General features: G+C 37.2%; 1 protein-coding gene across 2 annotated transcripts in view; it reads left to right on the top strand.

The window, feature by feature from the left end:
• FAM193A (family with sequence similarity 193 member A) overlaps window positions 1–27373 on the top strand; it is a 75711-nt gene that overhangs the window by 20374 nt on the left and 27964 nt on the right. For both annotated transcript variants that reach the window (XM_056490197.1, XM_056490196.1), the window contains exons 2-8: window positions 10970–11035; window positions 13638–13883; window positions 16159–16325; window positions 16586–16753; window positions 18845–19079; window positions 22307–22431; window positions 26541–26685. In XM_056490197.1, the coding sequence (XP_056346172.1) occupies window positions 10970–11035; window positions 13638–13883; window positions 16159–16325; window positions 16586–16753; window positions 18845–19079; window positions 22307–22431; window positions 26541–26685 (1152 nt within the window). The remainder of the gene's footprint in view (window positions 1–10969; window positions 11036–13637; window positions 13884–16158; window positions 16326–16585; window positions 16754–18844; window positions 19080–22306; window positions 22432–26540; window positions 26686–27373) is intronic.

Here is a 27373-nt window from a genome sequence, read left to right as displayed (position 1 = left end):
TTGCAAAGTAAAGCTTGATAGTTGGGCAAAAGTGTAGGTTTAGGTTTTTCTTCCCCTTCCTGCTCCCCAAGGACAAAATCTCTCCTTTCTTGAAATACAACATGTATTTCTGTATGGTAGATGTTGTTATATATTTTTCTAATATATGTTTATAAATGCTGGTAGAAATTGTGGTTCTGATACTTCTCAATTTTTGTAAGATAAAACAGATGGTTTAAGGTTCAAAGGAAGATAAAATGGTAAGTTGGGATTTGCAAGGATAGGCCCTTTTCATGGCATCAGGGGTCTCTTGCTTTCTCCTGTAGTGATCCTTCTCTGCTGGAAGGCAATTAACCATTAACCACCAGACACTGCAGCTGATTCACTGTGGTGTTGTTAACCCTTGCTTGGACACGTGCATCTTCCTTGAGAAGGGCCACAGAGACAGCTGGGCAGTTCTGCCTTCAGGGTGGGCCAATGCTGCACCTACTATTCACTGCTTTTGAAAAAGTAAGGGGGACTTCATCTTGTTAGATTTCAAATGCAACAGGAGTATTTTTGTTCCCAGATGACATGGATCTTCTGGCTTTTTGTCATGGTAATCCTTCAGTAATGGGTTTGCTAGTGGGTTATAGGGAATTGTAGTAATGCTGATTTTTTTTTTTTTTTTTTTTTTTTTGTGCGGTGTTGGAAGAAAACATGAAATTATATTGATAAAGCTTCTAGGGGATATAGCAGTTTAGAGAGGGATAATCAGAACACTGAGCCTGACAAAACCTAGTATTTGTTCATATGCTGCAAACAGTGTTCATGGAAATGTTGCCAAGTTTCATGTGACTTAGAGTGACCTTTAGGATGGCTGTGCTGCTGGCCTCTGTCTGGGTGCACAATATTCTGTGAATTTAGAAAAAAATAACTCAGTTTATCCTGGTCGTTTCATCTCTTTTACAGTGGTGTCAAGTGGGAGGTCATTTGGTATCTGGTAGGGATTTCTTCCAGAATTACCAGTTCTTGTGAGTACTTTGTAGGAAGAATGATGTAATTGTCTGTGTCCCTCACTTCCAAGGGCCTTTTGTCTAACCCTTCCCAATTTCTTGGAACATAAGGAGAAAATGGCTTATCAGATAGAAGCATCTGAACATGTAACAGAAGAAAAGGGATGATGAAGAGCACTACTTGATGTTTGATTCTGAGCATAGATGATTTCTGTTAGAGATGGTTTGCTACTTGCAGTTTTTAAATAGGGGTTATGCCAGATCATATCTTATGGAATAAGCACCCAACCGTAGTAATTAGTTCAAGAACATCTTTGGCCTTTGTCAAAACAAATTTCATGAGATCATGTGCCAGGCAGTGCTTAGATGCATTTCTTAATCACAGTGTATGTAGGTTTGGTTTTAGCAGTGGAATTCAACTCAAGAGTATCTATGGAAGCAGGGACTTCTGGTAGGGTCTGTACACTCTATTCTGTAAAACAACAGGGGAGGTGGATTCTATGGCAGTGGCTGAGGCAGGGATGAATATACCTGTCTGTAAGTTTCATGGAATAGTTAAAGTTGGCATAATTCAGATTAACAACCAAGGAAGTTGTTTGGCTTTGTTCAATAAAGCGGAATAGATAAGAAAAACTTATTTACGTACAACCTAGCTTTAACTTCCATTTAAACAGTTACATCAATGTAAATTCTTCTGTCTTATAAGAGGATACAAATCAGTGTTTCATCTTTTTAATTTTGGATTGTGAATTCTTCCCAATTCCTGTAGAGACCATGGCTTTTTTGTGTGTGCTAACATTTTCGTGTTGTGTCACTATAACCTGTGAACTCCTTATTTCCTAAGAGGTGCTCATTTCCTGAAGGATGACGTTCAGGTTGATTCAGCTAGAAGAAAACTGAGTGTGCTATTGAAGAATGTGTGGGAGGAATGGCAGAGTGTATAGATGTTGTTTCCTTAAAACTCATTACAGAGTAACAGTATCTCTATGAGTATGAGTATCTGTGTTCTTTTCAAAGTACTACTTCAAACTTGTCTCTCTGAGGTAGGACTGAGGAAAAAAAAACTTTCACTGGGGAGTTTTAGGCATCTTTCTTTGCAGTGTAGATCATGTCATTTAAGATGGCTGTGTTTCTGAATACAAATTTTTGACAGTCCAGGTTTAATGGGTTTGTGAATTTTAAATAGCTATTTAGACTTCAGTCTGTTCTCATTACTGTGCTGCAGTAGAATTGTTTTATTTTGGCACTGAGGATCCAAAAAAAAATAAATGCAGCACATAAATAATCAGTTCTGTGTAAATCTACCAGAAGTGGTGATTTTACTTAATTTTCAGAGGACTCGAGTCTTAGAGAACTGAAGTAGAGAGAGAACTGATTTTGTTTCAATTCTCCATTGTCCAATGCTGTCTAATTTCCTTCCTCCCTGCTCTGTTTTTGAAGGTTTTGTGTATGTCTGGGCAAACAAGGACAAAACAAAAACTTAATTATGTATACTTTTTGTGCAGACTTTAAAAAGCCATCCCATGCATTGGATTCGACAGAAGCTGACAGTGCATGATGAACACTTTTGCAAACTGTGGAGGAAAAGATGCCTTTAACTTTCTCAGACTACTAATATGCCTCATTTTAAAAAACACCTCTGTGTACAAGTGATTTATTTTCCTTCCTCCCCCACCCCTGTGATAGGCCTGTAAATACTTGCATTTATAAAAATTCTTTGGGAAAAAGTCTTGTTGTCCAAGTATCTTAGAGATGAGTTTTAGCAAGAGGTAGTAGACACTTGTCATCTTGGATATCTTGTCATTTAGAATATCTTCCCAAGTGGGTGAGGTGGGGACAGCCTCCCCTCCCACCCTGACCTCACTCTTAACTCATAACTGTTGCTAAACCAGAAAGTATTGGTGTTTTCAACCAAGTCCTGTATCTGCATGCTACTTATACTTCTGAAATTCTTCTCCGTAGATTGAGCTTCTATAAAAACAAAGACTTAAACTGGAAAAAGCATAATTTGAAATAATTTCAGTTTCTGTTGAAAACTCCCATCAACATTTTGACTTAGTATCAAAGGTGTTAAAGGTATCACTGTTGGAAAAGGAGCAATTCAGATTTGAGATCTTGGGGATGTGGGGAGAGGGGTAATTTTGTGGATTTGAGCCTTTCCTGGTACACTTACTTCATAACCTACATGCAAGGTAGTGGAGCTTTCTAGATTAATCCTCCCCACCCTCAGCTTGTTGCCTTGCTTGACATCAACAATTTACTTTAGGACTAGCTTTTACTGAACTATGAAAATAGTGTTATGTTTACTTAAAGCTAAGTGATAAGTTTTAATAATATGACTTGTTTAAGAAGGAAGCCTTCAGAGAACCTGTCTTGCAGGTTAGTCAGATTCTGTAAATGGTGTGATTTTACTTAAGGAAAACACTGAAAGGCAATGTTATTACACAAAAGAGTTGAAAATTGGAATGAAAAGTGTCACTAAAATTACTGGAATCTCATAATATTGATTTTATATGTATTTTTTTTCTCATTATTTGTATAAGAAGACTGTTAGTTATATTGGCTAAAGAGGATTTAACCGGGGGTCTTACAAAGTTTATTCTGGCAGTAGCACAATTCAAAAGAGAGAGAAATAGTTTCACTCATAAGCATTTTCTGTGAAGATGCTGAGATAGGGAGTATCTGATTTTGGCTTAATATGATGAGTGTCTATTGCCAAATATATCTTTATCTTAATATATTGTCCCTAATATGAAGAAATATCATTATTTACCTGTTGGAGGGCTAAACTGAGTGACTCCAACAACAGCCTTGTTAGCTCCTTGCAAGTATTTGGGTTTGCAGTACAGTGTAACACTGGCTCTCTGCTCTGCATGTTTCTGTCTCTTGCTTGTCTTGACAAAGCAAGCGTGAGTTCTCAAGTTAGATGAACAATCTTTCTTAGACTCAGCATTGTTTCTCTTCCTCCTTCCATCTTCATAGGTCATTCCCTGTGTTAAGCCTTTGACTGTGTAATTCCCTTGGGCTAAGCATGATGGAGGGAGCATGGTACAGTCACAGGGTTTCCAGCCTGCCCCATCCAAATGCATGTACACAAGATGGTACATGGATCACTAACATGCTGGTTTTCAGAGCTAGTCTCTGTCTCATGTGGTGTTCTGCAGCAAATCTGCTTCTTAATGATTTCTGCTGAGTACTGTAGCTATTGAACCTAGATGTGCTGTGCACTAGGTACCACTGTAAGTAAGGGTTGAGCCAGCATGCTGGCTGTATTCATCTGCAGAGCTGTTGTCCTCTGGAGCTCTGACAAGCTTCTCATGAGCACTTTACTCTTGACTGTTGTTCAGCTTCTGGCAACTTCTGTTTCTCCTTAAAATTTTAAATAAATTTAAATATTAATTAAATTTAATTTTAAATAAAATTAAAATATTAAATTATTTAATATCTAAAAACTGGTTTATCTGTATTTTTAAAAAATCTAAGTATCAAGAGAGTCACAAAAGCCTTGTAATTCTCCTTGATTAAAGGTTCTCTGAAATTGTGTAGTCCAGTAGCTTTCCAAAGGAGTGCCAAGGGCTGACTTGTGGTATCACTGACTTGTTTTTTGTGTATTTTTTTCTTCATTAAAACATTTCCAGTCTCAAGAGTGTGGACTACACTAGAATAATTTAGGTTGGGCTGGGAAAGGATAGTGCTAGGTAAAATGAATTATTCTGAAATAGTAGTCTGCAAAGTTACTCCACAAAGTTTTTATTTGGCCAGATCAAATATTGGCTGCCTTAATAGGGGTATTTGAACTTAAATTATCACCTTGCCTTTCCTTGTGCTGGTTTTTATTCGGTTCTTTGGCACCCTTAGTAAAATTAAGGATCTTTTTGGATAGGGAGCCTTCACAACTTTCCCTGTTGGTGACTGTTGCAGATAATCAGTAACCACTTCATCTGTCAGTGTCTGTCCTATAGTCCTGAGTGTCTCTGGCAAGCAAGTCTGTGTTAGGATGTACAGCTAGAGATGTGTGATTACAGCATGAAAAATTTAGATATTTGCCCATTTTTTAAGCAAAACACTTCTGCTTCTAGATCAAGGAGGGATACTATGATAGCTTGTTCATCTTTTATCTTTATAGTTAAGAAAACTAGTTAGTGGTCTTTATTCATTCCTTCCCCACTGAGACATGTTTCACTACTGCTTCATGCTAAACCATTGCTACCTATAGAGTAGGAACCTTGTAACTTTTCCCTTTTGCCCATCAAACATTTATCTATTTTCAAGCTACTGATTCAAAAGTCTTTGAAATTAAGTTTTGTAAAACTGATGGCAAAAGACTATTTTTTTCCCTCTAAATCAATAATAATAGACTCTGATAGCTGCTTGAATGTTGCTATGCCAATGAGCCTGGAAATGTGTTGCATTTTACTGATTATTTTCCTGCCTCCTCTTGGGAATGCTAATTTTGCCTTGCTCTAGTGCTTGGAAGAAAACTCTTAACTTTAATCTTTTTTAAAACACCATTTTAGTATGCTTTTCGTAGAGGATATGCTCTCCTACTACAAAAACTCTTGTACTTTTAGGGGTTATTAAATGAAAAATAAGATCTCTGCAGACTTCTATCTTCCCTTCTATTAGGAAAGTTTGCTGTTCATCTCTACTTGGGTGTCAGACTTTCATGACCGTGGACAAGGATCATCAGTGACCTTGGGCCAGCCCAGCTGCAGCACAGCTGACCCAGGCATGCTGTGATACAGGACACTTCTGCATTTCTTGGCCATGTTATTGACCATAAGTATTTGGATGTGGGCATTCTCTCCAAGAGGATTCCTGAATGTAGTTCTGGGTAATCATTCATCTGATCCCAAGACATCCCTGGCCTGTTTCTGTCAGTATTAGACCACCTTTAACAAGTACTTTGAGGAAAAAATGATGTAGTACACCTATTTTTTTTAGAGTATCTTCTGCTTTATTGGGTATATGCTTTGGTTTGCTTCAGTTTTGCAGTAGCTGGTATGTTGCAGGGCTTATGGCATTTTGGTGTAGGAGTTCTTGCTTTCAGGTGGTGCATGGCACTGGTGAGTATGGCCAAAAAAACCTTTTCTGTGAGAAACCAGGCAGTATTTTGCTTACTCATGGTAGTGTACTTCCAATGCCTTTAAAAATGCTCATGAGTTTCTTAAAGCAAATGAAAAATAATGAGTATATTGAAATATATCTAATAGGCAAGAGTGATGACTGCCAAGTAGAATGGTTTCAGTTTGCTCTTCCTCTGAAAAACTGGGTTGTACCACATGTTAACTGGGTATAATGTGGACTTAAAAGAGGATTAAGGAAGGGATAAGTATTGATAGTTCACTTGCTGTGTTTTACATCATAATATCTCTTCAGTACTGTATTACATGTTTTGCAGAGGCTTCAGTCACTCCTGCCTATGTTTAGGAGCAGTGTTTAAAGCAAACCCCAAAGCCTTGCTGTGCTAGAGATCTGGCCAGCCTGTTGTCCTGTCTGACAGTGCTTGCTGCTAGAGAATGACGAGAATTACAGTGCATGTGTAGAATCATCTTCCTCCTGTGTGCCTTTACAGTCCCGGCGTGTCCTGCATCAGATTGTGTTCGTTATCTACTGTTGAATGTCTCTTTGATACATTTATCATCATTCTTTCCTCTCATCCACCAGACATTTGACTTTTACAATAGTTTATCATTAAATCAGTTTGGGTTAGAGGAAAAGGATCCTACGTTTTCACTTATTGAAATCAGATCATTTGCTATCTGTTGAACTAAAGGTGTGAAGAAATCATTCTTCCTATCTGCAAGTCACCTAGGATTTTGGAAGCATCACTCAGCTGCCAGCAGCAGTTCTATCATTGATTTAGCTGCATCTGGGAGAAGAGAGAAACAGCTCAGGCTGTGACTGGAGCATGCCCAAGCCAAAGCTTCACTGGGGCTGCAGGGAGGGAGGTTTTGAGCAGAGAGTGGGACTTGAGAGTGCTGCCACCAAAGGGTGGTGGGTGACGGCAGTGGGAGTGAGGCAGAGCTGCTCCAGGCACTGCTCGAAGTGCCTGAGGCAAGCATGAGCCCAGGAGAGCTGTTTTGGTGAAAGGGTTTTGGCTTGAAAATGCAGGCAGGAGAAAAAGTGACATGGATAAGACATCTGCATGGGAGGAGTAGCAGGCTAGGTTTGTTTAGGGTTACTCAGATATTGACAGATGTTTCAACAAACTTAATTTTTCACCTCCCTATATAAAAATAATTGATTTAAGTGGTATAAAATACAGTTATTATACTAGGACCTTGTAGAAATAAGTGTAACTGTAATCTTTGTCACTGTAATCTCTCTTGGTAACATCGTTTTTTTCCTGATCTGTCTTTCCTACTGCACCTGGGAAAATCAGTGCAATTTATCCTTGCTGTTTTTCTCTGGGAGAATTTGATTAACTCTTGCATTTTTTTTTTTTTTTAACAGTTTAGGATTCAGTGATGGTGAATTGAATCTAAATTTCTTTCCTGTGCTTTCTTTTTCTGAGCTCTCCTGAGATCTTGCATCACTCTCACTTTCATGATGTTTGTGTGGCTTCACAAGGCTTCACTTGTGAGACAGATGGGGGTGTGTTGTCTAGTAATGTGTCACTCAGCCTCCTGAAGGTCTGATTTCAATAGTGACAGGCTATTAGAGCAAATTATGGCAGTCTCTGAGTGCTTATTTTCTAATGGCTCAACTGGTTCTTCAAGGTCATTCCGGTGTAATCAGGCAGGATTGTTTAAACTGTGATTCCCTCTTTTTTTCTGCTTTCTGGTATGAATTATGTTGTGCCAAGATGTTACATGCCTTATTCTTCAGGAAAATCCATGTTTTGGAGAAGGTGGGTTAGTGTGACAGTAACTTTCGAGAAACACAAGATATATTTCCCTATTTATTTTCCATTGTAAATAAAATTTATAGTAAGAACAGAAATACTTCACGCATACACTTTTCATTATGGTGAAGAGTGCTTGTGGCGATTCAGATATTCTTCATCATCCATGTCAACCTTCCTTATGGCATTTACTGTCACAAAATAGCTTTTTAAAACACAAATCATTAACATAATTCTTTAAAAAGAATACTCAGGAATTTAAAAATAAGGCTTTTTAAATTAAATAGAAAAAACTTGGTAATCCAGAAGTGACAGCTGTCTAGCTTGTCACTTCCACTTGAATTCTCTGCCCACAGAGTTATATCTGTCTACATATGGCACAGTAACTAGATATTGGAAAGTCTTTCTGTCATTCTTCAGTCTCTTTAGTTACATGAAGAATTTAGTGCTATTAGCTAACTTTGTCATCTCAGGCACCTTATTCTTAAAGGCTTGGGATAACTGCAGTTTGTCTTTTTAAACCTTAATAAATAAATTTAAAAAATAATTTGCTCCCCTAGTACTAGTGAAGCACAAAGCCAGCATTAACATACTGAAATTCTTAGTGCAACTCTGAGATCCTTAAGCTTCCTTAGGACTTTTGGCTGAATGTCATCCAGTCTTGGTGGTTTGCTAATTTTTCACTTGTCCATTTTCTCTGTATTGTTTTTTTTCTAGCAGTGCTTTGCTTTGAAACAGATCCTTTAATGCATATTCCATAAAGGCCTTTCACTGTGAGAATATCATTAGTTCCTCCCTAATGAACATACCAAAAATAATTCTGGTGACTTTAGGTTATTTAAGTTTTTGGTTTTTGGGTTTTTTTTAAAATGCTTCTGTTTGTATACTTACTGTAGCCTTATGGATCCTGACAGGCTCCTTGTTTCTCATGTGCCTCCAGAAAGGATTTAGTTGTGGTTTTTATACTTTTTTTTCTTCCCTGAATTATTTATGAGACTGTCCCATAATTTGTTTTTTAATTTGCTATTGTTTGAGTCTCATTTGGACAACTTCTACCAGATTTTTCTAATATTTTCTCTAATATATTTAGCCACCTCCTTCCTTGCCTGTCATGTCATTATTCATCCCCACTTAAGTCTTTCTCTTTTTGTGAGTTTTGTGTTTCCTCTAGGCCTCACATACAATGTCTTATATCTCATTGCCTACAGACACTTAGTTTTTGATGATTCTCTTTGTTTCCTCCAATTTGTCTAATTCTTCTTTTTAAATTCCTTGGTGTTTGTTCCTCCTGCAGATATTTAGGTCACTATTAAATTCTGGGGGAGGGTTACACTAATATTTTTAAGCAAATTCTGCACAGTGCTTAGGATCAAGAGATGTCTTTTTTGACAGCTTGTTCCATGTAGCAGACATTCCTGATATTCAGTATTTTGTCTTGGCTTCCTGTGACATTTAGTGGATGACAAAAACCTCCCATTGTTTTTGTCTTTACTTTTGTAACATTTCTGAGTACCTTTAGCTTGGTCACTCAATGCCTCCATGTTTCAATGTGATGGCTCATGTATTTCTCTTTATTACTGTCTTGAATGTAACGCAGGTAAATGTACTCCCTTAATGAATAAGTAATGTCTTTGGATAAATTTCTCTTTTTATTAATTTTCTCCAAAAATGTGTTTTTAGCTGCAGGTAACTGTTTCATTCTAAACTTTCATACAGGTTTCTTTATTTTTGAATGTATATGCATGCGAATAACCAGTCAACCTCCAGACTGAAGGATATATTTTCTTGATGAAGAAGACTTTTTCTAATCAATCAACCCTTATTTTTGTATATATATGTTTTTGGAAGGTGTCTAAATAAAAATAGGGAACTTGTTCCACATCAGTATTTTTGTTCCCGTAATTTTAGACCTGAGATGCTTGACTTGCATATGAGGGTTTTTTCCTTAAATATCGACTCTGGAAAGATAGCATAGGGTATGGAAGTGAAGTTGTGTGATTTCTTATTTGTATTTTCTCTAGCAGTGATTTGACAATCCCCCACTTGCCTTAGGAAAAATTCAGCTGAAGGCAGTGGCTTTGCAATAATCTCCCTGTCTCTAAACTGAGCGGTTGGGAATGCTGGGAGATGTATAAAACTGAAGGATGCTCCTTTGCACTGAGGACAGCTCCAGTTAGAGTTTATGGTTTGGGCACAGGGCAGAAATGTTTTCTGAATCCTGTCAATACAACACACAAGATGTGGGGATTCTTGGTCAGACAGACTCGTTTTATTGTGGTCTTTAGAATAGTCTTAGAAACACTAATATCCAACAGCAATAGGTGGGAAACTGGAGGGCAAAAAAGAGTTGAGCTAAAACATGTTAAAGGTAGATAATTGAGAAAATCTGAAATTCAAAACAACCAGGGCTTAAGAAGGAGAGACTAAAATAATTGACTGACTTTATTTCTCCTTTCCCATTTTAGAAATGCCTTTTCTTCAAGTTGGTATGATCTAGAGCTCTTCATTGCCACTTAAATTCTTACATTGTCTTGACTTTACTCTTGATTTAGTGTCCTCAAATAATGCTGTGGGAGAACACTTGGGGCTTGTAAAGGGCAGTTCATTGCTGTCTGCTGTATTCTGTGTATCACTTGTAGGAGAGATCTCAGAGGTTTCTGTATGAGTAAAACCCAGGGCAGGAGGGAAGCTGCTGTACTGGAATAACTGAATGCCACCAGGAGGCTACTCTTCTGGTTAACACTGCATTTTTTTCTAAGCAGTATGGTATTCAACTTTCAAAAAGCAAGAATCTTTGTTAATTGTTTTGATTTATAGTACAAGTTTAAAAGCTAAGTGCAAACAATGAATACTGAAGGAAAAATGTAGTTTTGCTTATGACTTTTCTGTTTTCCTGTATCACTTCTTTCAGCTCAGAGTTATTACTGGAATAGTTATAGTACAAAAGTTTAAAATACAAACTTTTGCATCTGTAGCACTTTCTTACAAAAGAAAAGGCGATTTCCCCGTCTCCACAGTTGAACAATGATTCAAATTTTAAAAGCTGTTGTATCAATCTTCAGATACTGAGGAAGATTTTAATTTTTATAAAAAGCTCTTTTTTGCATTAAACTCAGCTATTGTCACCAATCTGTTTCTTTTTTTCCAGGTTTCGCTAAATGGTACACAGTTTACAGACAGTTCTGTTGGATCAGAATTCACGGGTGTTTCTCAGGTGCGTGCAGTCAAATTATTTGCTAATGGGAGAAGATATTAAGCAGTATTAAAGGTACTAAATCAAATTCTTCAAAAAGAGTACTATTTGAGATTGGACTATTGCTAATTGAAGTGAGTTTCTGATGATTTCCTATTCAAGCTGTAAAAAGCAGTGGAAGCTTTTTTTTTAAAGTAAAATTTTATTGTTATAGTATGCTTGAAATTGGACATGGATGTTAAAAAAAATCTATGCAGTTCTATGGTAATAGAGTTATTCTTGGAAATAAATCTAAATACATAGCAGAGATGCAGTTATTTCTGTTCCAGCTTGTCCTACTTCCAGCTTTCATTTATGAATGTTAAATCTGAATATGTTTCAGAGAGAAAGTGTGACTTGGTGTTTTCTTATAGAGATGCATCCCACATTTTTTGAAGCTTGACTAGTGAAAAAATATCTTACTTTTCACAAAATATGCACTTTGATGACACCGAAGAGACATATAACTGCAACCTAATTGTGCGCTCTCCTAATCCAGCAAGAGTTTACTGCTCCTGTTGAAATGGTCACATGAACAGTCACTGCATTCATGTTTTAAATAAATAAGGAACTGCAATTTATAGCTTCATTTTAGTAGGACAGAGTCATAACAGGTATCAGAGATGCTTATGGTCTAGATTTTGTCAAAGTTGCCAAGTCTTGGGTTTGCATTGTGCTCTAGGAACAAGGGCTTTAATGTGAGGTTCACATCTATTGTAAATATGGGCCCAGTGGGAGATTGTTAGGGTTTCACTGAGCCTGGCCAGAACAAAAGTTGTTGTTCCTGCTGTGTTTGCCATGGCTTTTTAATGATTGTGGTGCTGCTTTAAGCAAGCTAGACACACACACACCTTAACTTCTAGAAGTCCCTGCAGAGTGGCTGAGGTGCCATGACCTTTACCGTTGCAAGAAAGTGTCAGGTTGTCTTAGCTTCTGAACCTTTTATGTTTTTGTCCTCTTCTTTTTCTGCTTGTTGGAAGATGTCCTGCAAATGATGTGCATAAGGATTTGCCTGCAAAATAGCTATGAAGGTATCATCATTCTGACAGGAACTTCATCTGACTTCAAAAACAATTCATTTAAGAAGGAAATTTTCAGGGCTAAGAGATAAGCAGCCATGGCCTCCTGCATGCAGGGGTTTTAGGCATAAATGAGATCTTCAGTTGAGGGCAGGTCAGCCAGGAGGATTGTCTACCTTGGGAGATCTGTTGGTCAGTCCTGACCTTTCAACTGGCAGAGGGAGTCTTCCTGCATGAGAAGGTTTTCTAAAAACCTGCAGTAGACTCCTGGAGCGATTATCTTCTTTTTCCTGCCTTAGTGCTTAGGTACAAATTCTAGAAGTGGCAGTAGTGAGTAAAAGGTGAGCTGTTCTTACTAAATCTGTTAAATTTCTCATGGACTTTGGAAAGATAGGAAGATATTTGTGGAGATGAAATCAGTGTGTCTTTTGGATTTATGTCTAGAATTTTTCTCCTTTCCATATTGCTGAGTCTGTCAGTTTTACAAATGCAAAGAACACAAAAATCAGAGTTTGTGATGCTCTGCTCTTTTTCTTTAGATGTCAGCAGAAGAGAACTGATTTGTTGTTGCTGTGAAGACAAGAGAGTGAATTATGGTTTAGCTTGAACTGATCCTTTGCCCTAAAGAACTGTTCACCTGTGCTTGTGCAGTTTAGCCTTACAAGATCGTTAAAGCTATATTTTTTGTTAATATTGAGATTGGAGCAGCATTGAGAGCAATGCTTGAATTACTTAAAAGTTTGCTTTTTCTTTGAGAAAGAAGTAAACTATTTTGATGGTTATATAGAAGATGTTGCTAATTAAGGCAGAGTTAGTAGTTGGAATAAAATTGGGCAAATCTGTGACTGCCATTACATGATATTTTGTTACAGTAATCTTACGTCTCATAAAGTTGCGTTCTCTTTGTCTTGTGCTGTTTGAGTTGCTTTTGACTATCAGCCTTGGTGAAGAATCAGCACTTGCATGGCTGAACCATAGTTTTACTCACAGTAGCATCTTGGAAAAGAATGTAGGTTTTTTGTCCTGTCCTTGTAAGTTGCCAAGTCTACTTGATTCAATAGGTGATAGTGGATTTTAGGACTCTACTGATTTGTTTTGTTGAAACTGATTTAAATTTTTGTTTTGTAGTAAGCTTAGCTGAAAGTGATTTTGTTTCAGGTGGTATTATAATACCTATATAAAGGAGGTGTCACAGAGCTCCAAAGAGGAGATGTTTTTCTTTTTTATCTGTAAATGTTGACAGTAAAAGTAAATATACCTTTTTAATTTGGCTTACTAGATTATTACATCTATGCCAAAATATTTTAGAGGGAAAGACTGTAGACCATGCTCCTTGAAAATATTTCTTTCTAAATGGAAGTGTATTAATAGTCAGATTAGTTTGCCCCATGGATATTGAGATTGTGTTTGATTTTGGGACACTCCAAATATTCACCATTTTATAATGACTAGTAAAATATGTGTGTTGTTTTTTGGGGGTTTTATTGTTTGTTCAAATATCAGAATACATTTTCTGATTTATATTCTGTGAATAACCAGTTGTCTATCAAAACATTTGTTTGTAGACACCATTTACCTTTGGCTTGGGCCAAAGGGCACCGTATACAACTGGCGAGCATTGTCTTCTTTGTAGAAGTGAACGAAAAGATACTTCGCTTTCAGAGAGCGGAATAAAAAATTCTAGCAAAACAGCACTTTCCACATCTCCAAAAGCAAACAATATGCTGCATCTTCCACTGTGGGTGTGTCCAGACTGTCGAAGAACAGTTGAAAAGGAGGAGAGGCACGCTACAATAGAGCAGTCTCTCGTGGTAAGTTCAACTACCTCAGTCAACTGAGAAGATGCTGAATTATGGGCTGCATGTCACTTTGTGCTTTGGAACCACTGGAACTGCAAATATGTAAAAAACATTTTAGGCAATTTTGAGTTGGTTTTGTTTAAACTGAACAGGAAAGTTGTTCTAAAAGTAAGGAGTTCTGGTTCTGAGTTGTGGAGTTTTAAGAAGGGCAAGGTTTGGATCTGATTTTTAGTGAGGTTTTTGCTTTTAATTCATTGGATCTCAAGCTTTGTCCTTATCCCTCAGCTTGTATACAATTTCTTCTACTTTTACCAGCATGACCTTACTCATTAAAAGTTTTTCAGTTCTGTCTGATCATATGGCATTTTCCTCTCTTCGTGAAGTAAACTGTCTGGATTTTCCTTGTTCTTTCAGTGGGCTTCTTGAGTCACTGCACTTGCACTGACACCTCCCTGCAGATTTGAGTTTTCCTATCTTTTCTTTCCTGTTTTTAATAAAGAAGCACAACTTTGCATGGCACAAATGTAACAGTTTCCTAGTCTTGGTAGCACTGCAAGCACCAATTTAATACGTGGTGCTAATATTTAAGTTGTGAATTCAACCTCATATAAGAGCTGTGCTTAGTGTTGCAGGAAGATACTGCAAGTTCATTGACAGGTCCAGTAAAACCTCATTAGAAGTAAGCTATGTTATACTGCAGAACCAAATTTTCACAACTGACCTGGGAAGTCACACATTTGGGATAATTGGAAGCACTGTAGATTGCAGCTGACATCTATTTGCAGAGATCTAACAGGCTGTGCACACACCCATAGGCACATATACGCTTTTATTTCAGTAAGTCACTGTCAAGAAAGATTGTATAGAGGGTGTTGTTAAGCCTGTGTTAAAAATATAGTTAAGGACTTTTTTGTGAGGAAAACTTGAGAGTATATCACTTGTATACAGCTTGTGTTTACGGATCATGGTGCTAGTAACAAGTGTAGTAAACTCAACAAAAGAGGTTACATCTAAGGGAATTGTAGTGGTGGTATGGTGGTAAACACATCCTTGAGAGTTCAATGCACAGCAAGACAGAGGCACATTATGGTTCATTTGAGTCAAATTTTTAGATAAATTGAAGTTCTGTTTAAGAAACTACTTAGTAAAGAAAATCAGTGCCATAGGTGTGCATGGAAGGCAGGATTTGCTTCCTACGCATTTTTTTTACACTTCAGGTGTAAAAAAGAAGAGAGAGAAATTTTTTTTTTGTTTGTTTGTTTGTTTTTGGTTTTTTTTTGTTTACTTTGGCAACTGTTCTCTTTTTAAGCAGAGTTTTCAAAAGCAGACAGCAAATAGATTTTCCAAGATGGGAAGCTTGACATAAAAGTGCAACTATATGAATTAGGTTACTAGTCAAATTAGAGAAGCAAGCTGGGAAAAAAGCCAAAATTAGCTAAAAAAAATAAAATTGTTACCAGTGACTGCAAGTCAGAGTACAGGTGTTTGGCTGTAGATATTCCTGTGTTCAAGCTCTTATTGCTGTCATTAGCTTGCTTGGTAGCAACTGCATGCAGGTTTGTTCTTATCTATGTGCGTCCTGATCCAGGATTTGGGGCACAAAGAAACTGCCTTCAGTCGTGGTACTGTTGTGAGAGAGGTCTGTGCCTGGTGCCAGGCAAATCTGGTGGCAGACTTGTGAGGGTGCAGGAGGGAAGCATGGCATGTGCTGGGGCTGGAGCACAGAGAAGGGAGAGAAACTGGAGATGAAAATAGCAGCAGTCTTGGGCAAGTGTCTGTGTCATCTGCTAGGATTGAACAGCACTGTGCACAGGAGATCCATTTCCAATGGAGCAGCTTTCTGACATCCATTGCTATGAAATACTGTGTCTGGCTGTTACAAACAAGGAGATGTTATGATTTGTACTAGAAGGGATTATTAAACTTTGGAAGCCAAACATACTGTTACATGGAGACTGAAGAAATAATGCTGCTTTATGATTTAAGTGAGGATGATGCAAGCCTTCTTTTAGCTTAGTTCATTGTTTGTGCTGAAGTATGTAAAAGTGATAATTATAACCAGTGTACTTTGGTCATTAGAAATGAAGCTCTGTATCACTGGTTGTCTCTGTCCATCTCTTGCATTTATTAGGCTTTTAGAAGACAATTCTTGTGCCTGATTGAGTCTTCCCAGAATATATGCAGCACTAAGAATTACTGCTTTAATATTTGCCTACTTAATAACATCTCAGACCTTACAAACTGAAGGCTAGCTTTTTGTTTTTCTTTTTTTTTTTTTTTTTCCCAGAGCCAAGATTTCCTTTTGCACATGCCTCTTGGAAACAGTGGATCACAGCAGGAATCTGTAGGAGGAGGAAGAATAACTGTTGGTGCACAGACAGTGCCTGCTGCAGATCTGAGCAATTCCTCTCCTTCAGACATAGCCTGCAACTGTGAGGCCTGTAATGAACGCAGGTAAGAGCTGAACTCAACCTCAGCAGCACTGTGGTTGTTGTCAGATTTTGGCAGTGTTGTAGCTTGTTTGTAGGTGTGTGCTTAAACTCTTGAAGCAGGTTGTCTGACAGTAACAGTAATTTCTGGATGGCAATATTCACCCAGTTTCATACTTTATTTTAGGCATTTTCACATGTACTTCTTTTTCTGGAATAGTAGGAATCAATACACCTATGTGGTGCATGCAAATAGAGGATAATTATTTTTGTCTTCACGTGCAGAGAAAATTCAGCAGAGCCTGAACGTGAACCTCAGCAGCTTCAGAATTACTGGTCCGAAGTCAGATACATGGTTCGGTGTATTTATCGTCAGGCTGGGACCCCTTTGGCAGATGACCAAGACCAGTCATTGGTACCAGATAAAGAAGGAATGAAAGAGCTGGTGGATAGGTATATTACTTCAAAGAATATTATTTCCATTTTATTCATGGCTTTTTAATACTCGTTTGAATGCATGGGAAGGTATTAAATTCATGTGCTGTTTGCAATAGTAATATAAATGTGTAATTATGAAAGGATCTCAGAATGTTGTTCTTCAGAAGGCCTTATTCATAAGACAATGTTAAGTTTGAATTGCCCCATGTGAAAATCTTACCTTGTGCAGCTAGCCTGAGTTAGTGGTAGTAGTTAGTGTTTGCCCCTTACTGTGACTGTAACACCTGGAAGAAATTTTATAAAAATAAAAAAAAGTTATATTGGACATGGATCACAAGATGAGGTAGATTCCAATTTCATTCTCATTTCAGAAGTCACAATTGTAGCTTTTGTAGCTGTTGAAGTGAAAATGGGCTTGATGAGATCCTCAGTGGTGGGCTTTTTGCTTTTAAGAATAATGTGGCAAACCTTAAAGGGCTTCATTAGGATCATCTCAGTTTCTCTTGAATTTAATGTATGGTCAAGGAGTTTTTGTTCTCCTTGGTTCCATATGTGCTTAATATACTGAGATCTGAGCAGTCTGACCAGTTATAGTTCTCACGTGCAATTTCTAGTTGAACCTAAATTCTGGTGAGGTAAAGACATATTTGAAAGAGAAATTAATCTTTTACAAAGTGCTGCTCTTAATATGACTGTACACCCAAACTGGCTTTAATAGATACTTAAATAAGCGTATTGCACTTTACTTATAAAAAAACTGTTTGGTTTCGAACGTGAGTTGTGTACAAGCAGAGTAATATAGTGTCCCTCCCTATTAGTCACACTTTATTTATTTAAGTGATCAAAACATGCAATATAGGCTTGGAAATCAAAGATGTTTAAATGTTGCATAGCGTGTTGGTAATTAAAACTGAATCACAGCTAAAATGGTTATTGATGTTATGCATCTCCTTAATGGAAAAATTTTGGAAGTCAGAACATACACTGTGTAACTTTCTTATGTACTCAGGAGCTTTCATTACTCAGAACTGTTTTTCACTTTTGAGAGAGAAAATTAAACTACAAAGACAGAACCGGGATCTCAAAGGAGGAAATCTTAAATGCCAGCTGGATTATTTTTTCACTTTCGAGTTGCTTATGGTCTATAAAATGTAAAATAAAAAAAGGATGCGGTTTGGGCAGACACCAGTGTGTCCAGTCTGTAGTGCTAATATCACGCAGAATTTTTTAGAAAGGTAGTCAATGCAGGTATTGAATGGATTAAAAAAAAAAATCCTCCATTTAGGTGTCATGCAGAAGATCATGCTGTGGCTGAGTAACTCTGTTTAAAAGGCAGAAATTCCCATTTCTGTGCTTGGCTCTTGTCAGACACAGCTGGTGAAAAATGGAGTGTCTTGTTGTCTTTGTTGGAATAAGTAGTGGTGCCAAGTAATGTCCCTGTTGTATGTTGGAATACTTGAAGGCAGTATGATAGGACTGTTTTGTGAGTGGTGAGGGAGAAGCATGGATTAGATAGCTGCAGACTGCAGATTTCTATTCACCTAACTCTTAAGTGCTTACCCCATTCATTTCTTCTTCTCACCTCCCTGTGCTGTAAAAAACCCAAGCATTCTGTGCATGCTTAAACTCCATGCACAGGATTTTAGAAGTAAATTGAATTATTTAAAGTGGTTCAAAGCTGCCATTGTGTTCAGTTTTCTTCTGTACATGCAAATTTGTCACTTGTTAAGAAGAACGTGGAGAAGTTTTGAAGAAGCTTATCTGAAGAGTATGGGTGCCTACAGGGTGCAAATAGAGTTAAGATTTCCGCTCACAAGTTGAAGCGAAATTGTAAAGTCCTAAATCAGTCTGCTCCTCAGGTGTGCAGGCATCCTAGTCCTGAAGGTACACAGGAGCTCAGTCCTATAAGTGTAGATGTAAGGGACTGGACTGTGTTCTCTGAGATTTAAAGCAGTTCTCTAAACCTGAGCCAGCTGAGGTTCTTTTTGATTAAGATAATGGTATCTGGTAAAGACTTCTAGGAAAATGAAAACTCTTGATTATATGCTCTCTCTCTTTTTTTTTTTTTTTTTTTTTTTTTTTGTCACAAATATTCCAAAAATAAAGGCTTTGTGAAAGAGATCCATACCAGCTTTACCAACGATTGGAGCAGCAAGCTAGGGAATATGTGCTTGAAATGAAGGTTCGTCTGCTCAGACACCTGTCCCTGGGATCTAAGGTTGCATCAACATTAGCGACAGAAGGGCCACCCCAGGCACAGCAGTTCATCTCACTCCTACTTGAAGAGTACAGTGCACTCTGTCAGGCAGCCTGTACAATCAGCGCCTTCCTAGTTACTCTGGTAAGACTGAAAAAACTGCCTTCGTGCTCCTGCTTGCCAGGGCTAATACTGACAGAGTTGTTTCTGGGCTCTTTCAGGTGTCTTCTGTGGTTGTAAATTGTAAGGTTGTTTTTGTGTTCATCTTTAGAGACAGGGAGAGTGTGAAAATACAGTTAAATATTCAGAAGTGTGGAGTAGGCATCTCTTACGGTGGCTTGATGAAATTATTTTTTTTCCACAAAGTAAAAGGCAGGATGTTGTTTGTGGCACTTACTGTGAAACAAATCTTTAAGCAGACCTACAAAATATTAGATATCCTAATGTGGAAAACACTTCTCTGTTAATCTTTAATGGTCTCTTGACAACTATGATTAAGTGACAGCAACTTCTATGTGTAGCACTTATGTTGTTTCCATGTTCAACTTTTTACTCACTATCTAGGAGGAGTTTATGTTGCCTCATACTTAATCTGCAATGTAATTTATTATTTCTAAAGTTCTTCCTTAAATGCTGTTTTTGTCAACTGGTTATGATGTAGACATGGGATTACATTTTTGTGTATAAAATAGGCAGTAACCTCTAAAAATTTCTTCTTGGGTAACTGTCCATTGGGTGAGTAATACCCTAAACAAATTCTGTAATTCTATTTGTTTAAGGTCTTAGAGGGTTATTAATCTTGTTATTAATATTTTCTTGTGTGTCTTTCATTACTGTCTTTATCCTGTCCTTCCCTTTTCTTGTGTAAGCTTTGTGCAAGGAGATAAAAAAAAAGGTGGCTTAAAATAGGGAATTTGGATTTTATTGCCAGTTAGGTGAAAGTGATTGGATGGGTAAAGAGAGGAAAAAATAGATGGAACATACCCTATGATGGCCATAGGTGAGGATATAAAGTGGAGAGGAAGAAAGGTTTCATTAGAGGTAGGACTGGCAATAAATTGGCAAAGCAGGAAGACGTTTCTTCTAAGAAACTTGAGCATATCTGATGGGGTTTTCTTGTTGTCAGTGCTCTGTATTTGCTGTTGTCTGTATTATCTTTCCCGGTTTTATCACTTAGATACAGATGTGGGGTCACTGCTATCTCCTGTTTACTGGCTGCTTTTAGCAGTCATTAAGTTTCTAACAAGGTGCTTGAGAGAAGGTTGCTCTTGAAGTCGATTTGTGTTGCAGCTTGTTCAGCTGTAAAGTGAATAGTTTGCAGTGTCCCTTAGCTCTCTTAAAGTAGATCTACCAATAATAAACCCATTAGTGCCAGAATTTCACAGCTGATCAGAAAAGAACCATTTTATACCTTTTTCCTGGCAATTATTGTAAACTAGTGGTCATGAAAGCTAGTAGGTATAGGAGATGGAAATAATGGCCATGAGAAAACAGAAGATGCTTGAACTCCCCAGTCAACCCCTTTCCTGACAAAATTAAAAGTAAAATAAAATTCTTCTCCGCTTTTAAAAATAAAACGTAAGAAAACACAAAATATGCCATATTTTTCTTGTCTTTTTCCTTCTGCATCCCAGTCAGTACTGAAAACATCTTTCTACCAAGTGTGACCTTGAGAAACTGAAGTGTGAGAATGTTGGATACTGTCTCTTGTTATAGATTTCTTAGATTTATTAAATAATCTTTTTATTAAATGGAATCATATGTCAGAGCTTTCAGTACAGGTAGTAGGGTCACTAGCTTTTTCAGTGTGCATAGATGTTTCCTCTCAAGATACCAGAACACTATAGAAGAAGCAATCTTTTTAGCTAAAACATGTAACGGGCAGCCAAGATCTCTAAACTTAGTACTGCCTTTCATTTAAGGATGAAAGCTTTGCATGTAGTGTACTGTAGAAAGGCATATAATGCCTTGAACCTCCACCTGTAAGAAACTGATTTCTCAATGAAATTATGAACATTTGTCCTTCTTTTCAAAGGAATCCATCTGTTTTCAAGAGCAGGAGCTAAAGCATTGTGCCCCACCAATGCAGGGCATTGACAGATTTTACTGACAGCAATTTGGAAAGACTATGGTCAGTACAGAAAGGCCCTCAAGTACACAGCATACAGACTAGAGAAGAAAATTTGCCTGATATTTCTTTGTGAGAATAACCTCATAAACCATAATCTGCACAAACTGCTACACAGGAGTTTGTAGATAAATGTTGATTGTTTTGTTCACAGCATACTACAAAAATTCCTTAAGAAATCAACCTCAGTGAACCTTGAGAAATTAACCTTTTATAGAAATTTAAAATATTTTGAAGGCATGATACTCAAAATTTAAAAGTACAAGTGTCTTGTCCAATTCAAAAAACCCCACCACCCTCCGTTTTTAATAGTAATACTTGGAACTTAATTGTTTTTTTTAAAAATGCTAATAGTCTTGTTCCAGGTCTGATACAAATGTGTTTGGTTGGGTTATTTTTTAACCCACTGTTATTAACAAAACTTAAAAATTCCAGAGTATAATGGTGTTTCTGGGTGCTTGGGGTTATAGTGCTTAAGGCCTGTTTGCTGATCTGAGAGGCAGAATGCCTGCATTTAATTCTGCTATGTGGGTGATCCTGGTGTAGAAAACTGGCATACTGCTGCCTATGTGTAGGAAAATTTGCTGCCTTGAAAAGTATATTATATGTGTTTTGAATTCTTGTGTTTTATTGATAATAGTTTTAAGGTTTAGCTCTTTAAATTACATACAGTTATGTGTTAAATAACCTTAAATAGAAAAATGTTCTGCTTACTAGAGAAATAAGCTGTTGGTATTGTCTGTTTAGAGAACATAATTCTTTAAGCTGTAGTTGAGGAGAACTGTTTCTTTGATTTTATGGCAGTTTGAAATAAAGATTATTGGTTAACATTGCATATGTGTCTTGTACTAGATAAGTTCAAAAAACTGAAAAATAATAATAAATAGCCAATTATTTGACAAGAAAATCTGAGAATTACAGGTTCAGATCATCAAATGTATCTTTTGGTGAAGAAATGAATGGGAGCTTCAAATAATGTAGGCTGATTTTTTTATTTTTTTTTTTAATTAACTGTTTTTTTCTTAAGTTCATGACAATTTTGAAGGAGTCATGCTATGGTTATTCATGTCATTAAAAATTGCTTCAATTCTGAGTGTTTGGGTATTAAAACTGCATAAAATCTGAGCTGGTTCATACAGCCTGTAGGTTGGACATCACACTTTTAAAAAAATTCTTGCCATGTACAGAATTTTGATTTTTTTTCCTTAATTCTGGTTTATTTCTGGTTGTTTTACCTTTATAGGAAAATGAACATTTGAAGAAATTTCAGGTGACATGGGAATTGCACAACAAGCATCTGTTTGAAAATCTGGTATTTTCTGAGCCACTCCTGCAGAATAGCTTGCCAACACTGGTGTCACAGCTAAGGTAGAGTTTAACTTTTGTTTTGTGGTTTCAAGAAGAAATGAATACCCATGTTTGCAACCTCAGCATTAAAAAAAAAAAAAGTGCCGCTACAATCTAATTGGTAAAAATCTTTGTGGATCTCTCTTGAAAAGTGTTGTTAATTGAGCAGGCTGCTGTCATGACTTGCTTGTCAGAAGAATTACAACCCTAATTTGCTTAGTTGTAGGTTACCCAGTAAAATGACGACATCCTGTGTAAATACTGATGGTATGACTGAATAGTTTTCAATTTCAACTGTTTTCATTTATCAGACATTGCTGCTGTTTTTACAGCTCTACAAGCAAATTAAAGCCTCATTACCTTCTACTTCCCATAGAGCACAGAATTGAATTTGGAGTTTTAAGTTATCTTTTCATTGGAGAAACCCCCTTGCTGTGTGCTTGTAGGTCTCATGACTTTAAAGCTCCTGAGGCATTAAATTGTGTATTTTGTTAGTAGGGTTGCTCTGCTTCTAATTTGTGTACTGCCAAAGTGTTTGACCTCTTAGTCTTGCTTGTGATGAAGACATGTTTATGATCTGTGTACACGTGTTTTAAAGGTATTGTCTTGGGTAGCTTTCCATGGTACCAGAGAGTTTGGCTAATTCTGTTACAAGATATGTTGTGCACAGTGAATGAAGAAAAAAAAAAATTAAGTCTTCCTTTTGCTAGTAGATACTAGAAGGGAAAAAAGAAGAGACAAAGAGGTTGAATTGTTGCCAGGCTCAGCAAGAAGACTCAGGTCCCTCATAAGTTACATGATTTGTTTAGATGAAACTGGGTTGGTATTGAAAGCCTTTCTCCCCCTGCCCAGCAGCTTATTTTGTTGCTGTGTTCCACAGCATGTTGTTTAATTGTGTATTTTTCCAGTGATCTGTGGCTTTTCTGTGACTATCCTTTATCATGTCCATGCTTTTTGACAGGGCCTTTCTGTATCTCTTTACTCCAGCAATCCTGACTTTATATTGCCTTTATCTGCAGAGCTGAGAATGGTCTTGGTGAACTTTATGGTCATTTCTTTAGCAAAAGCATTTTTCATTTCATTCACCTGTTCTGTGCTACTGCAATTAAAGTCAGAGCAACAGAAGTTGTTTTTCTGCTGTCGCTGTGGTGACAGCCACCTTCAAAGCTTACTAATAGGATGGAATCAGAATCTCTTCCTTCAGGAGTTTCTTTTCCAGTGCATTTGTGTTTGATAGGTAGTTTATGTGAAACAGCATTAACCTATGGTTTTGCCTAGTTTGATTGACCTGAATAATATTTTGATAGGAAAGATTCAGCATAGGCTTCCCATTTCTAGATTACATAGTGTATGTCTGATTTTTCTTTGATAAACATAGATTTTTTTTTTTTGTATTCATGGAACTCTTAGGATTTTATTGCGGAGTTCTCTCTGTCTTAAAGTGACACAATTTAATTTCTCTGGGAAGCATATGTTTCTGACATCCACTGGGAATTTGTGGAGAAATGTTCCATCATAGAAGCCTCACATGGAAAAGCAGGGATCAGCCTAGCCCTCTGGACAGTAGAGAAAGTATTGCCAGAGGCTCTTTACAAAAGAGCATTGGCCTCAATATTTTCTCTTCCTGAAGAGAAATGTGTAATGGCATTTTGGCACCTCAGCTTCACTTAGATTTTGGGTATTTGTCCTTTCTTTCATCCTTTGCTTTTTTTTTGTGTGTCTCTGGCTTTTTCCAACTATGTAGTTAGTGCTCTTTGGTGTCAGACTAGAAAAGGTGTCCACGTAGGGAGGTTTAAACAGCAGCCTTGTGGAGATGGAGTTTGCTTAGCTGGTACAAGAGAAGTGTGTCAGTCAATATTCCACAGCTGACAGGGGACATCTGCTGGGATAAACCAGGGTCTTAATGTGTTGGAGCTTGTTTGGCTACACAGTCAGCATCTGTGGCTTGTTTAGGAGGCAGCTCAGCTGCACAGTCTGCAGACCAGCTGTAAGGGCTGTCCATGGCTTAGCAGGAGTCAATCGGTCTGCAGGACTTCTGAGTCAGACACAGCATTTCGTAAGGATGTGTTTTCATAATGAGTATTTGAGGAAATCCAGTCCTTTCAAAGGTGAGTGGGTAGTACTTCCTGATGAATGTGTCAATATGAAGAGTTTCTTAGAGGTTAAATAGTATTGATTTGGTAAAGATGCTTCTGATTACATGCAGCTTCTGATATGCCTTCTACATTCACCACACTGCTTTATTGGGATGTGGTGACCAATGAAGTTATATCTGGGGCTTCTCTGTTCCCTTTTCTTCCCAGCATGGGATGGGACAGTGGTGAGGATATTTGCAGAGCTTTGGTTAAATGCCATTATCCAAAAAGTTGTGTTCCGGGTCAAAAAATGTTGGCACACAGTTTGTCAACAGGTATTTCTTGGAAATCTCAGTTACTTTAAAGTGAGAAATTCTTGTAAAATTTTATGTATGTATTATCCTTTATAATATTTTTTTATTGTAGTCAAGGAGCATACTCTACCTCTGTTTAGAGGACTGAAATATTAACTAAATTGTTACTTTATACTTGCCTTGGGGAGTGAAAGAAAATTTACTAGTATCAAGTTACCCTTACTCAGAGTTACAATAAAAAAGTGTAAATGCTGTTGCATTACTAATATGAATTTTTAAAAATTGAGTTATTTTGCTTCTAACCTGAGCATATTTTTAAAAATAATTTGTGCACAACTACTATGTGAAAGAATAGTAGTAGTCAGGAGCAGTTATGAGAACAAACTACTGGTTTTTATATAGTAGGCATATGATTTTCACATAATTAGATAATACCAGAAACAGAGGTTCTAAAAAAAGTAGTCAATTGTGGTCTGGTAACAGGAGTTGACAGTGTTTGCCCTAATACTAGGGAGGTCTTGTATCCTAAAGGCACTGTATCCCTTGAAACTTCATTTTGTACTCTTCAACCCATGGACAGCCCAAGTTTTAATGTGCAGTGTTCCTTGTGCATCCTTCTTAAGTGGTTGTGTTGCAGGTTCTGTGCAAAAACAGCAAAGCAAATGTGAATTTATTGGCAAATTCACACTATCAGCTGTAACCTGGTGCTTACTGAGTTGTCTGTTTGCTCAGCTCTTCGTTATGCTTAATTGCCAAGTTGAAATTAAGGGCTTAGTTCTTTGCCAGGTGTCAGGACTGTGGTTCTGAGGCTGGGTTGACATCCTATTGCAATGAAAATCTAACAAACCTCTCTGAACTGCTGGAACTGGAAAAATACCATGTTTTGAGATGCTTCAATTTTGTTTTTTTGGTACTGGATTTGATTTGTTGCACAAACTCTGTGACTAATTATCACACAGTTTAATTACTGAGTAGAAAAATGTTGTAAAGCTTCAGTTTATTTGTGTCAATTGACAGGTCGTTACAGTTTAGTGTGGTTTAAACACGTATTACTGAATAGAATTTTGTCTTATTTGTAAAGTCAATGTATTGGGTGTTGGCATATTTACTTAAGAGGCATTATTGTACCAAGATGCAGCAGTAGGAAGGGAGGTAAGTCTGTCTCCTATTTCTGGGGCTCCTCACAGAGACAGTCAGCAGTGACTGGCATACCCATGTTTTGCATTCTGTGCTACTCAAGTGATAGTAGATTACTTCATGTATCTCACTTGCCTCATTCTACAGCACATTTCCCACCTGGAATTCCAACTTGTCTAGTAATTTTTTAGCACTGGTCATGAGAGCTCTGCTTAACAAGCTTCTGGCTTTATTTTTATTATGTAACTCTGCAGTGGATAGTCAACACATATATTTAGCCCATAGAATTTGGAAGGATAAATATATCAAGCAACAAAATTTGAACAAACAAGTTTGTCATCTGGTTGTTCATGGAAAGAGGCTCTAGCAATGTGGGTACTTCCCACATTCTTGCTGTTGCTGGTTACAGATGATTGGAATACGCAGGGTTTGAACAGTTTTTGGAAAACTACTAAAAATACACAATTTTTGTTACAAGCAGCTTAGTTGGCCTAGGTGCATGAATAATCACATTTTCACAACATTCTTTTTGGCTGGCAGAACTTAAAAGCATGATTTTTCAGTGAAATGTCTCTTCCATAACACGTGCTGTTTGAACTTTTAGGCTTGGAACAACACAAGATTCCTGTAGTGAAGATATGTATAGTACCTTGCTACAAAGGTATCATCAGCTGGAACAGGAAATGGGCCAAGTTGCTGAAGCATGGCTTGAATGCCAGAAAAGAATAGATGATTATGTTGATGAACAGGTAAGAGTCATGCAAACAGTCTCAAGACTGATTATGTAGGAGCAGCACATGCAGGACTTCAGTGAAGACTAATTTTTTGGGTATTTTTATCCAGGGCGTTGAAACAAGAAAATGTAACTTTTTTTCCTTTATGTTAATCGTTCACAATAGGAAAGCATTAACTTACCAAGACTTAGTGGTGATTTTGTACAATGGCATATTTAAATTGTTGAAGGAGATTGTTGTGTTCTTGTTTAGAGATGGTCTTTGAACATTTTATAATTATGTTAGCCAGTAAATGAGCCACAGGAAATAAAAATAACCCGTTCCACAAAACCCCCTAAGCTTTCAAAATAATAAGTGTGCTAAATGAAATCCAGAGGAAGAGGTAGCTTTTAAAAATTATGGTGTGTGCCACAGTGTGATGATGATCATTGTGCAGTTGTCAAAATGGGAACTGCAGCTTGTCTCAATGCTTAAATATTTGGATCTCTGAAGCAGTCCTTTAATCAAGTCTATGATCTGATAGCTTATTCTTCTGAATTTGTGCTATGTTTCAGAAAATAATCATGTTATTGTGCTGACTCCTACATTGCTGAGAGCTTAATTTTCAGAAAAATATCTGTTTATTTTGTAAGTGGTTGTTTATACTCTTCAAAAATTTCTCCTGTGGCTTTTGTCTCATTCTCAAAAAGCTTAAGTTTTTTAA

The sequence above is a fragment of the Oenanthe melanoleuca genome, chromosome 4 (genome assembly GCF_029582105.1).
Source record: "Oenanthe melanoleuca isolate GR-GAL-2019-014 chromosome 4, OMel1.0, whole genome shotgun sequence".
Lineage (NCBI taxonomy): Eukaryota > Metazoa > Chordata > Aves > Passeriformes > Muscicapidae > Oenanthe > Oenanthe melanoleuca.
The sequence above is the reverse complement of the archived record's forward strand: the minus strand, read 5'-3'. Positions and strand labels throughout refer to the sequence as shown.